Source organism: Nelusetta ayraudi, unplaced genomic scaffold, assembly GCF_046127955.1.
Source record: "Nelusetta ayraudi isolate G7.1 ecotype Tasmania unplaced genomic scaffold, CSIRO-AGI_Nayr_v1 ptg000004l, whole genome shotgun sequence".
NCBI classification, from domain to species: domain Eukaryota; kingdom Metazoa; phylum Chordata; class Actinopteri; order Tetraodontiformes; family Monacanthidae; genus Nelusetta; species Nelusetta ayraudi.
In genome coordinates this window covers 2,165,645-2,177,268 of record NW_027466054.1, presented here as the reverse complement: position 1 = coordinate 2,177,268, position 11,624 = coordinate 2,165,645, and the positions used below count along the sequence as shown (strand labels likewise).

General features: G+C 41.4%; 2 protein-coding genes across 5 annotated transcripts in view; one reads left to right on the top strand and one right to left on the bottom strand.

The window, feature by feature from the left end:
* Positions 1–317: 317 nt before the first annotated feature.
* Positions 318–6,224, bottom strand: LOC142899625 (uncharacterized). Of its 4 annotated transcripts, none has more exons than XM_076043336.1 (12): positions 6,060–6,224; positions 5,198–5,346; positions 4,951–5,113; positions 4,063–4,449; positions 3,138–3,419; positions 3,028–3,051; positions 2,682–2,783; positions 2,542–2,572; positions 2,393–2,446; positions 2,272–2,293; positions 1,560–1,604; positions 318–997 (listed from the first exon to the last, which is right to left on the bottom strand). In XM_076043336.1, the coding sequence occupies exons 1-11, from the start codon at positions 6,163–6,165 to the stop codon at positions 1,575–1,577; spliced, it is 1,350 nt and encodes a 449-aa protein (XP_075899451.1). In that variant the 5' UTR covers positions 6,166–6,224; the 3' UTR covers positions 318–997; positions 1,560–1,574. The 4 variants fall into 4 exon arrangements, with proteins under 4 accessions (XP_075899451.1, XP_075899442.1, XP_075899436.1 ...); XM_076043327.1 differs by having other exon boundaries at positions 2,272–2,306; positions 2,403–2,446; positions 6,060–6,223; XM_076043321.1 differs by lacking the exon at positions 1,560–1,604 and having other exon boundaries at positions 6,060–6,223.
* Positions 6,225–7,093: 869 nt separating this feature from the next.
* rab11fip4b (RAB11 family interacting protein 4 (class II) b) overlaps positions 7,094–11,624 on the top strand; it is a 39,973-nt gene continuing 35,442 nt past the window's right edge. The window contains exons 1-2 of the mRNA XM_076043261.1: positions 7,094–7,352; positions 11,355–11,416. The gene's annotated coding sequence lies outside the window, so the exon portion shown is untranslated. The remainder of the gene's footprint in view (positions 7,353–11,354; positions 11,417–11,624) is intronic.

Here is an 11,624-nt window from a genome sequence, read left to right as displayed (position 1 = left end):
CACAAAATCACCAGTTTTATAATCTAGGTGAAATTTGCATTTCAATTATGCCTTAACAGTGCCCTCTGCAGAACAGTTATCCCAAGTACAGGATGCCAGCATGTGTAAGAATGCAGCCCTCTTAGGACATTGGTGGAAAGAATCCTTATTTGATTTATTTAGATTTGAATGGGCAAGCTTGGTCTTTTTCTGAGTGTTCTGCTTATTCAGCTTTTAGGATTGTTGCTTGTCATCTTCAAACATTTTGTAGGCCAGAAACAAGACTGTGTGTGCTTGTATGAAATTTAGTGTGTACTTGAATAACTATAGATGGCACATTATTATCTTCCATATGCTTTTTAATACTGCTGCAAAGAAATATATTTAGCCATCTTACACGTTGATTGCAAAAACATTTACATTTTTATTTTTGATTAAATAAAACAAAAGGTTTTTTTTTTTAACAATTCCATCTGTGTATACTGCAAAAGTTTGCCTTTAATGTGGCACCTCATTCTTTTCTATTATTAAAAGTAATGTTGCTCACTGTGTGTGTGTGTGTGTGTGTGTGTGTGTGTGTGTGTGTGTGTGTGTGTGTGTGTGGGAGGGCGGTGGGGTAGAGTTCAAGTTAATGCTATATTTTAAGGCCACATATCCTGTCAAATTGTAAAAGCTGCGCATGAAATAGGTATTGAGGAAACAGAGCTTCCTGCCCTGCTGTGCAACTCCAACTGATGCCACAATGATGAAAGATAATAAAGTACAAATGCAGAAGCCTGCATGCGTGCACGTGAGGGTGCATGCATGTTTGTATGTACCTGCGTGTGGTTTGTGTGTGCCACACACGTACGCACACACACCACATCCGCATGTGTGTGGTGTGTGTGTGTGTGTGCGCGTGTGGTGCATGTGTGTGTGTTTGTGTGTTCTATTGAAATTGATGTGTTGTGAATGTGCTCAGAGAGTTCAACCGAAGGGTTCTTGAGGCCATCGCTGATGTGTCACTGCTGTCCCATTCCTGAAAACAAACCCAGTACAAAAAAAATAAGCTTTCAAAGATAGAAGTATGACATGATTTCCTGAAGAAAAAGTCACGTCATGGCTGAAAAAAAAAGTTTATGGGTACGACAAACATTTCATACACAGAACTCCCTGCCAGTGTCTATCCCTAGTGTTTCACAGTTCACTGCTATTGTTTAAGCTTCTTATATACAATGCAATAAAGTTCCAAGACGCAAGTGTTTGTATTAAGCCAAATTCAGTTGCTGTTGCCATTTAAGATTTGGTAAGTTTATTCATTTTTCGAAAAAACAACTTTGACACCAGACGTGATAGTTGGATTGGGTTGCACTTCCCTCTGGGAAAAACGACACAAAGACCAAATCAAAATGTGAAGGGAAAAAAAAGAAGTAGCAGAAGATAAATAGGTCAAACCATCATTTCCCCTTTTGTAATACAACCATTAGATGAGAGAAAAAATCTGTTTCTGTTGCTCCAGGTTTTTCTTTTCTTTGATTGTTTGTTTGCTTAATTGGGCACTGACACAGACATGTTTTGTAATTTTGTGATGACATTCCAACCTTGCTGTTTGCTGCTCATGACAGCCATCCTTTCCTTTCATGCTTCTGTATCAGAAGAACAGAGGGCAAGGACAGTTTTAAACCTTATGATAAGCCTCAGTCTCAATGAGTACGTTGACACAGATAATTTTAACTGTGAGAAGTGACCTCCTAAACTGGCGTTGTACTGAACCAATTGGGAACCTGTGTGGTTTTGACAAAATACTGTCGGGCCAGTTGAGTGTGTGACAAATGCACACGGTTTCTGTGAGTATACATGTGTGCAGTCCTGTGTTAACAACCAAAGGGCCAAGCTTTACAGTAGTTTGTATATTCAGGGCAAAGTTTGAGGTTGCACAAATACCAGAAATTTCACTGAAAGAAGAAACCCAGAGAGAGGGAGGGGGGATAATAAGCTTTCAATGCCTCACTCTGACGTTGCTCTTTTAAGTCTTTCTCTTTAATCTTGCGCAAATGATGGTTTTAAGGGTGATAGATTCCCTCGTGCACGATAAGCAAAGTCCTTAAAATGGGACATCTCTGCTGTAAGTGCTGCCAACTGGATGATGAATAAAATAGTATACAGTATAATATATATTCACATGTAACAGTTGGCTGACCTTTAAGTTGAATTTGAAAAAGAAAGAACGATAAAATATAGAAATGGTAATTGAAAAAAATAAATTTGTACAATCATTTTTAGTTTGCTATTCACTTATTGACATAGATTTACCTGGGAAGCAAAGTGTCGACTCCTTGGTGAAATTTCTGAAGAAGAAAAAAAGAAAGAACAATATGTCCAGAAGTTTGATCATTATTAAGATCACCTTGAAATTACTGGCCAATAAAGCCACATGTGCTCACCAACGATGGGGTCGTGAGTATTAGTCCAGAACTTTGCATCTTGTCTGAAAAGAAGTCCAAGACAAGCATTTAGAGTAAATGGATGGATGGATGGATGGATGCCAGGCAACAATAAAAAAAAAAATACTGAACAAAATACCTTTCATTCTTCTCCTTGGCTGTTGCTTTTACTGAAAGAGAAGTGAGGCAAAGAACAGGAAATTACTTTTTTAACATTAAATAAAAGGTTGTGGTGATTGTCTCTTTCAGTAAGAGAGCTGAGATCTGCAGGCAAAATACCTTTTCTGTGTAAAACCACAGCAATGACAATGACTGAGGTGAGGAACAGCACCACGGCAGAGAGAGAACCAAGAATAAGAGGCCAGTCCACATTTGGCTTATCTGCAGAAATCACACTGGTGTTACTGTAACATCAAGAGAAGCGGACTTTACGATGCAACAACTGCCTTGAGATAAATCAAGGATTCTGGGAGGTGTACCTTTGATGGTTATTCCCAGACGGATACATTTTAACATGATAGCTGCGAACCAACTAAATTATTCAAAATTCTTATATTAGTCTCGGTGGAAAAAAGAAGAAGGAGAAGACGAAGAAGTTAAACTCAAATTGCTATTGTGGCTTTACCTAATGTTAGATTTGAGCTTCCTCCTGAAAGGAAAGGAAAGAGAAGAAATACAGGTCACTTTGCAGTTCCATTGCCAATGATAAACATACCATAAACAGTACACAGTTACCTTTAGCCACAGCCAATGGAGGGCTGCGTTCAGAACTCCTCAGTATCCCCTGCACGTGTATGCTGTACTGGCACTGGTACAGGGCAAATGGGGTGTCCTGGACAAGCACCGGAAATGTCACCTGATGATGGATCTCGGCAGCATTTTGAGTGGTGACAGAATGTTCGCTGTCAGCCAGGTAGAGGGAAAACACAGCACCGGGGTACAAAGGAAAGCCAGTGCACTGCAAACGCCACACATCATCTTGCTGCAGGAGAAGCAGGGTGGGAGGAGGCAACATGTCTGACAAAAGGATGGGAAAAAAATCAGGGGGAAATGAATGACCAAATTATCCTGTGTTAATCGATTGGCCCTTTTTTGCTGTGTGAAGATTGGAATGGATTATTCCATGTTATTTGTTCACAGGCTGCGTTTGTGATGATAAGCCACAAATGAAGCTTAGCCAAAGATCAGTCAGGGAGACTAAACATTCCTTCAGAGCCATCATCAATTCTTTTCCTTCAAGTCTCTTCATCCTATCGCCACGTGCCACACTATTCATTCATCTCATCCAATCAACATTAAACTTCTTTATTTCCTTATTTCCTTTGGCAGGAGAGTGTGCATCGGTTCATGATAGAAGATTCAAGCCTAAACTCGGAGTATGAACAAATATAAATCAATCAACTTTATTAATCTCCTTCGGTCTTGCGTACCTCTAGATTTTTCCATCATGATGATGAACTTCCTGCAGGGGGTTTCAGCGTCAAAGACTTCCATATCCATAATGTACTCACAATAGATAAGTAAATAAATAAAGTTTTTTTAAATCCACTTTATGTAAAAAAAAGTCTTATAAATAAGCCTTGCTAGTGCTAAGGTGACGTAACACCAAATCAGCCGCAACAACAAATTGCCCATGGAAGCTGATGCAAGACATTCTCACCTGTAATCGAGATTCGAACCTTGTTGCTGACAGTTGAGTTAATTTGTTCCCTTTCTTTAGAGACCTGGTAGAGACAGGTGTATTCACCCTCCTCCTCCTGTCCCCTCACTGGTCCAACGCTAAAGACCCCTGGTAAGGGTTCCAAGTTTGACACCTGTCTGGCAGGAGGTGCCGGAATAACGGAGGTCTGTCCTGTCTCCCCAGCAGTCCGCAGTAAAACGAAGGTCATTGGTTTGCTGTTGCTTGCTGGGCGATGATTCTGAGGCAGCGGGGAGGCAATCAAGCAGCTGAAGGTAATCATGTCCCCCCTTTTTACCATGCCAGTGGAGGGCTGCACGGACAAAAAGGGGGCAGGAAGAGGAGGTGTGGACCTGGTAGGAACAGAATCTGGAGGTACAGACACAGTAACCATTTAGTGGTAACCTCCATAGTTCTGCAACACAGCTCACACAACTTCAAACTGTTAACACCGTAGAACTGGGTACAGTGTGTTTGATGTTCGCGTTTGTCTCAGGGTGACTGTGTGTGTGGGGTGGGTGGGGGTTGAGTGTAGTTTCTATATGAAGGGCAGGATGTAGATACAACGACACACACACACCCACAGAGTGCAGGACAATGAGAAACCACACGGAGCACCTGCACGCAGCAGTGTAGAGAAGAGCGGATGGGAGTATTTATTATGTTCTACCACATGTAAAAACACAACTGGCAGTGGGTGCACAGATTAACCCCACAGACAGTTGGCTCGTTAAACGACTGTTAAAGCTCTAGACTGTCATTAAAACCTGTACTTTCATCTTTTGTCATATTTAACTGATGTGAATTTTGACACTGTTGTTCCAAGTGTGAGGTGTGTTTTAAATCTTCAAACTCAATTCTTAAACGCACTTCTTTGGAGTTGGAGTTCCAAATATGGGCTGAAGGCACTGAAACGATTCTCCAGGTCCTTATACACGCAGCAGAAAAGCCCAGATTGGACTGAATCGTCCTTTATAGTCCTCACAGTGAAATGGACCTTGTCAAGACTAGTTGGCAGCTGCTGGGAATCCACCTAAAACAAATAAAAAGCAATGGAATGGGAGTTCAATCTTGAGGTACTGGTGGAAATTGGCAGAAAAAGAAAAAAACTCAATACCTTCTTTGTGTTATCGTACAGCATGAAGTGAATACCCTGATGGCCTATCGGGGCCTGGCAGACCAGAACCACTGAGTCCTCTGACCTCGAATAGATGCTGAGTTCTGGTGCCAGAAGAGGCGTAGAGGAAGTGGAGGCTAATAGTCTTCCTAGAAGAGGAAGAAAGGACTAGCATTCAGTAGCTGGGGCAATTGAGTTTCACTAATTCTGCTTGAGTTGTGCAGTAGGAATTGTTACAAAACTCTGTGGTTTGAGGGGGAACTTTGAGAAAACAAATAATTGAAGGTAGCGATACAAAAATTGAATGGGAAAATTAATCGGCAGTATTTTACGTAAAAGCAATTAATTCATCGGATCAGATCAGGTTTTAATAGATAGTTATCAATTTACAACATTTTTCTCACTGAACTTGTAGAGGCCCAGAAACTCCCAAGTGTATTAATAGATGAAAATAGAATAGAATAGAATAGAGTTTATTGCCATTTGTACGAGTTAAAAACAGGTACTATGGAATCATTGTGTCCCTGAGTCAGTAGTCACAAAATTAACCAAACAAACAGGCAGTGCATTGAAGACATAAGGTGCCAAAGAAAGAGAAACCACATAAATATTAATATGAATTAAAATCCTTCATTAGTTGTCTCAATGTTCGGACATTGTTTACCTATAGACCCCAGGTTGAGAAAGGCTGTTAAAAAGGAAATGTGGGATAATAACTGCATGGATAATGACTGCAGGGATAGAAGAGGCATCTAGGTAACGTTTTACACCACAAAAGTAGAATTGTTTTTCTTCAGCACAATGTTCACCATCATGTTTTAGGTAAGTATGTTTTGAGAAGATATGCGTTGCTTGTACTCACCCCAGCATTGTAGGAAAACAAACAACAGTGTATGTATCCAAATGCATCCACTGCTAATGAACCGCATCTTTGACACGACAGGACTGGCTGCTCGAACAAGAGGCATCGTCAACAAAAACTTCCTCGCTCTTGCTCTCTCTCTTCCTCTCCCCCTGCCTGTGTCTTAATACGCATGACATCCTCTTGAAGACGAACGGTAGGGGAAGTAAAACCCATAAACACGCTTCCTTTTCTGGATTCCCCTTGATGAGCAGCGCATTATGATGTAAACAAGGAGCCGTCCTCCAAAACACGATTTAGGTCAGAACTGTGGGTGTGTCAGTGCTACAGTATGGACACACACAAAGATAAGATAGCATTCTTTAGCACTTCAAGCTGTGTCATACACTACAATCAATAATCAATAATGTATTCTTATTTTTGGGAAATGTGAAATTGTGCAATCTAATTTTGTTACATTTATTTCTATCACATTTTTTCATAAAAGGATGATTTCAAAATGGGTTTGTTTGTCATTGCTCTGAATCATGTTAAAATGAAAGAATGAAAAGTTTGGAGGACAATAAGTCTCTCAACATTTTAATCGACCTCATCTTTAAAATAACGTCATTCTACGGTGGCACAGTGGTTAGCGCTGCCGCCTCACATCCGGCTTCCTCCCACACTCCAAAATAAAACATGCATGTGAGGTCAATTGAACACTCTAAATTGTCCGTAGGTGTGCATGTGAGTGTGAATGGTTGTTTGTTTCTATGTAGCCCTGCGATGAACTGGCGACTTGTCCAGGGTGTCACCCTGCCTTCGCCCTAAGACAGCTGGGATAGGCTCCAGCAGACCCCCCTGACCCTGAGCTCGGGACTAAGCGGGTATGGAAAATGAATGAATGAATGAATGGTTTGAGCAACTCCAGCTAGTTTTCCAAACTCGCGCACCGGTCGACTTTCCAACTTCCAGTCTTGTCTGTCAGCGTCATTCCTCCTCAGTGACTGTCGCCACACAAGTCACCACGCAGCAGCAGCAGCATCCAGGCAGCAAGCCCCCCCTCCCACACGTTCACACACCCGTATTGTTTCCGAGCAATATGGTGCCACAGAGAGGAGTCAGAGAGCCAGCCGGAACACCCGGCAGCAGGGTGTAGTGATGGGTGAGGGCTTTGGAACCGAGCCGGCGAGCCTGCGCTCGTTTGTGGGGAAACTAGAAGAGGTGTTTGACGTGTGTGACGAGGACTCGGAGGGTTTAATTGGACTTGAGGACCTGCTCCAGTTGGGTTCTCAGTTTGGTCAAGCAGAACGGGTAAGAACATGGTTGATGGGAAAACTAACGGTGAAGTCCTCCCATTTCAACAAACTGTGTATTTTTAGATAAACTGCTGTGTGTGTGTGTGTGTGTGTGTGTGTGTGTGTGTGCGCGCGTGCTATTTGATCTTTTTCTGGATCATGCCAGTGTTAATTTGGGAGAAATTACCCCAATGGTGTTCAGTAAAACAGGAATGAATCAAAAATCAAATAACAGAAAATGGTCTAATCCTAATAAGAAATAATCATGTCCCAATTTCACAATGCTTACTACGTATGTAATGTTTTTCCTATTCCACTAATTGTAAGGTAAGAGGATGGAGGAAAAATCAGTTGCATTTTGTGGACAGCACGCCCTACAAAATAAATCCTGCTTTTGGCTTCTTTCAACTTGACCTGCATACATACATATCTCAGAAAAATGACAGAGTTTAGTCAAAAGATTCAGTGTTTCTGCCTGCTGTCACGTTTGACTAAAGATACTTTATAACCGAAATGCAACTATGTCAGAAACAACTCTCCAGACATACCTACGGTTGTTTAGGGCAACTGCTCACATCATTAACTATGCAAATTTCCCCAATGTGCGATAAATAAGGGCATTTTTCTTAAAACATCTGATCCTGGTGGACTTGTTGGACTGATATCATGATTTCTTTACTCACCAGGAACCAGAACCTTATTTGTTTGAGACTGGTAATTACAAAACTAAGCAACCACTGCACTGTTCTGAGGTTTGCGCTGCCACCCCGCCCTGTGGTTTTCAGTATTTGCTTCAACCACGCGTATTGTTTATCCTCTGCTGTGTCTTTGGCAATTTTCAGCAGAGGATATTTCACCGTGGACGCGCCGCCTCTGGGTTTCCCAGTCGGAGTAATGGAATAGTGTCATTGATTGGCTCACCAGTGTTTTACTGTTTATCAGCAGAAAAGACTGTGGAGACTCTGATTATTTCCTGCAGGAAGATTCTTGCTGATGTTGACCAAATGCAGTGAATGCAATCTGTGTCTCAATAAATTCTATTTGCAATCATTCCCAGTTGTGACTTATGATCACAATTTTAGTGATTTTTCTGTTGCCCATTTTAAGTAAAAAGTCAAATATTGTTCCTGTATTCCAAGTGACAACTCAGGCACTCTTGGTGCGCAGTATGTAGTGGTGCACGTGTTCCCCTCTAATGTCATTGTCCTATATTATAAATTCCCACTGGCTTCCTTGAAACAGCCTGACCTACTATTGTCCTGTACAGTAGGTGATGCCATCCCAGTGGTACAGTGAGGAACATGCTCATACTCATGGAGTACATTTTCTTCTCTGCATTCTTCCCTCCATGCTGTCCTTTCAGACTGAGGGAAAATCCGGACAAAAAATAATAAGGACTGAAAGCTGTTTATTGGTACAAGTTAGTTTTTATAAATTGGCCAAAATGGAACTAGACGCACTGATCAAAGTCCGTTGGTGACCTAAATGTAGAAGCTTGAAAACACTTTGATAATAAAATGATGAAGGTCGAGCTCCAGTTTCTACAGTAATTGCTTTGAGGATGCGCGATAAGATGTTCGTGTATGTCTTTTATTTCTAGATCCGGCAGCACAGCAGGATTTCTCTGTGCTCTATTTTGCAAATGTTAACGACTGATGTTTCTGTACTAGCCTAACATTGTATTATAATATTTGAGATATTTATATATTTCAAATATAGAACATATTTCAAAGCCTAATTCTGTCACAGACCTAATTAGTGCTTTTAACATGGAAATGGCTGAGGATAGATTGATGCAATATTCAGTGCACCGTGCACTGTTCAGACGCTGAAGCCTCCCTCATTTATGCTACTATTTTAGGCATGCATTTTAAGCTAGAATTTCAAAAAAACAAAAAAACAAAAAGTCAAAACAAGTCAAAACAAATGACTAGAAACAGCCTTCCGAGAGAAGTGGACCTACTGAGTCATTTCTCATCAAAACCTTCATTCCACGGGAATGTGTTGAAAGAGGAAGCACTTTATGATTTTTTTTTTAATCTCACAGAGCATTGACAGTGGTCTGCCCTATAATACCATTTGTTGCACTAGTTGATGTTTGTCTAGTTCAGTCACAGAAATTAAATAAAAGTATAGTTATAATAATTTAAGTGTATAATCACTCAGTCTGTTGTCGTCAGTGTTTGCTGTAATGTTCCTTGTGTTTTTTACTGGTAGGTAAAGAAGTTGGCCAGATGTCTTAACCCAAACCACAAACTGTCAAGAATCAACTTTGCCGATTTCTGTCGTGGTGTCCTTGCTGTGAAAGGTGAGGATGATTCCAAATATTCTTCTGCCATGCAGGACCATTCAAACACACTGTCTTAAACTAGTTGTCTAAAGGGACTCTGTGATTTTCCTCATACCCCCTCACCCTTGTAACATGAGTTACACAGGGGATTTTTAAGCATTTTTGTGTTTTATTTTCTTGTTCTGGTGTTTATTTTGTTGTTGTCTCATTTAATGGGCATCGTGGAAAGTCCTTGATCCTGTGTAAATAAAACTAAGTGCGAGTTTAGCTGCGTTTCCTTTGACACGGCATGAATTGTATCTTTTTCCTATATTACATCAGCCAACCTTTAAGTTTTCAGTTCTTCCAGGTTCTTCCAGGTTTATTCATAGACCTGCAGTAGGTATTCCTGAAGGAAACTCACTGATAGAAAACTTTTACTTTCACGTACAGACTCTCGTATGCATGTTTATTTCACAGCTTTAATGGACTGATGCAACATTGAGGGTGATTTGTGGATGGTTTTCTTTCGAACAAATCAATGAACTGAAAGTATGCTACGGTCATGTTTGAACATCTGACTAGTTCAGTTTCATCTCATCACACATTGTTCCAGTCTGTGTGAAACCAGGTCAGCTCACCACCGACACTGAATCCAGGCCAACCGGGACACAGTAGGTGCCAGTCCCCGACTAGCTAAAGGATTTAGAATTCAATAAATCAGAGTTCTAATTACGCCTTGACCTGGTATTAGTAATGTGTTCACCCTCTCTGCAATTTCCTCCTGTTTATTATCTCACTGTCCCCTCTGCAGCTGCACAGTTCTCTCTAAATGTTTTGGTACGCTGTCCCTGTCCAAAAGATGGAGGCAATTTTTCAAGTAAGACTGCTCGCAACGTAGTGCAGCATGTGTAAACGGCAAGCCTCCGGTAAATCACATAGACACGGTGTTTAAGGGGTTGTTTACTTTACTGGGTCTGCGTAAGGTTACTGGAATTGCTGCTGCAGCGGCGTGTCGTTGGGCCAAAGGTTGAACTGATTTCCTCTCCGTTGCCTGTTGTGCTTTTCACAGACGCCGCCTGCAGCACAAACTGCAAACGGGCCGTGTTGAAAAGAAATGTGAAAACTTTTGGTGTTGCACTGCTACGTTTGGACCATTTTTTTACCAGTAGTGTTTTTACCAGATGTTTTGCTTTTTCTACAACAAGCGTGAAATAATACCGCAGGTGACCACTGTAAGTTGTTTGTGAATTGTAAGTGGACTGTAAATACACAGTTGTTTCTATAGAGAAAGCAGCAGGAGAAATAGCAGGACATAGAAGCTTAAGATCTCATACAGGGAATTGATTCATTCATTCATCTTCTATACCCACTTATTCCTATTCAGGGTCACAGGGTTCTGCTGGAGCCTATCCCAGCTGTCTTAGGGCGAAGGCAGGGTGACACCCTGGACAAGTCGCCAGTTCATCGCAGGGCCACATAGAGACAGACAACCATTCACACTCACATGCACACCTACGGACAATTTAGAGTCTTCAATTGACCTCACATGCATGTTTTATTTTGGAGTGTGGGAGGAAGCCGGAGAACCCGGAGAGAACCAACGCAGACACAGGGAGAACATGCAAACTCCACACAGAAAGGTCCCAGGCCCGGAATCGAACCCACGACCTTCTTGCTGTGAGGCAGCAGCGCTAACCACTGCACGTTTACGCCAAGATGAGTCAAACCTTTTCTCTGTTTTTACAGGTTATGTGCAAAGTCCTTCAAAGGAAAGAGGAATTTATGAGACAAACAACAGATTCTATCAGGTGAGACTAGAAATTGTATACATGTGTATGCAAGCTTATTTGCATTAGATGCACCACCCAAAAACCACCAACAGATTTAACTGCGCCTCTGTTCTAAGAAATAGAATCATCTGAAATCATTTACGACTTGATTTAGTCTTGATATACTGCGGCTCTTGATATTTAGCTACTGCCTGGAAGTACATTAAGAGTTTCCTGTTTAGCCCCT

What these genes read in the sequence shown, in the direction of transcription:
- LOC142899625 (XM_076043312.1), bottom strand. Translation starts at nt 6,165, where the DNA reads ATGCCTCTTGTTCGAGCAGCCAGTCCTGTCGTGTCAAAGATGCGGTTC. An exon ending in GCCAAGGAGAAGAATGAAAG is followed by an intron (nt 2,447 to 2,541) that starts GTATTTTGTTCA and finishes ACTTCTTTTCAG; the next exon opens with ACAAGATGCAAAGTTCTGGA. An exon ending in TACTCACGACCCCATCGTTG is followed by an intron (nt 2,307 to 2,402) that starts GTGAGCACATGT and finishes TTTCTTCTTCAG; the next exon opens with AAATTTCACCAAGGAGTCGA.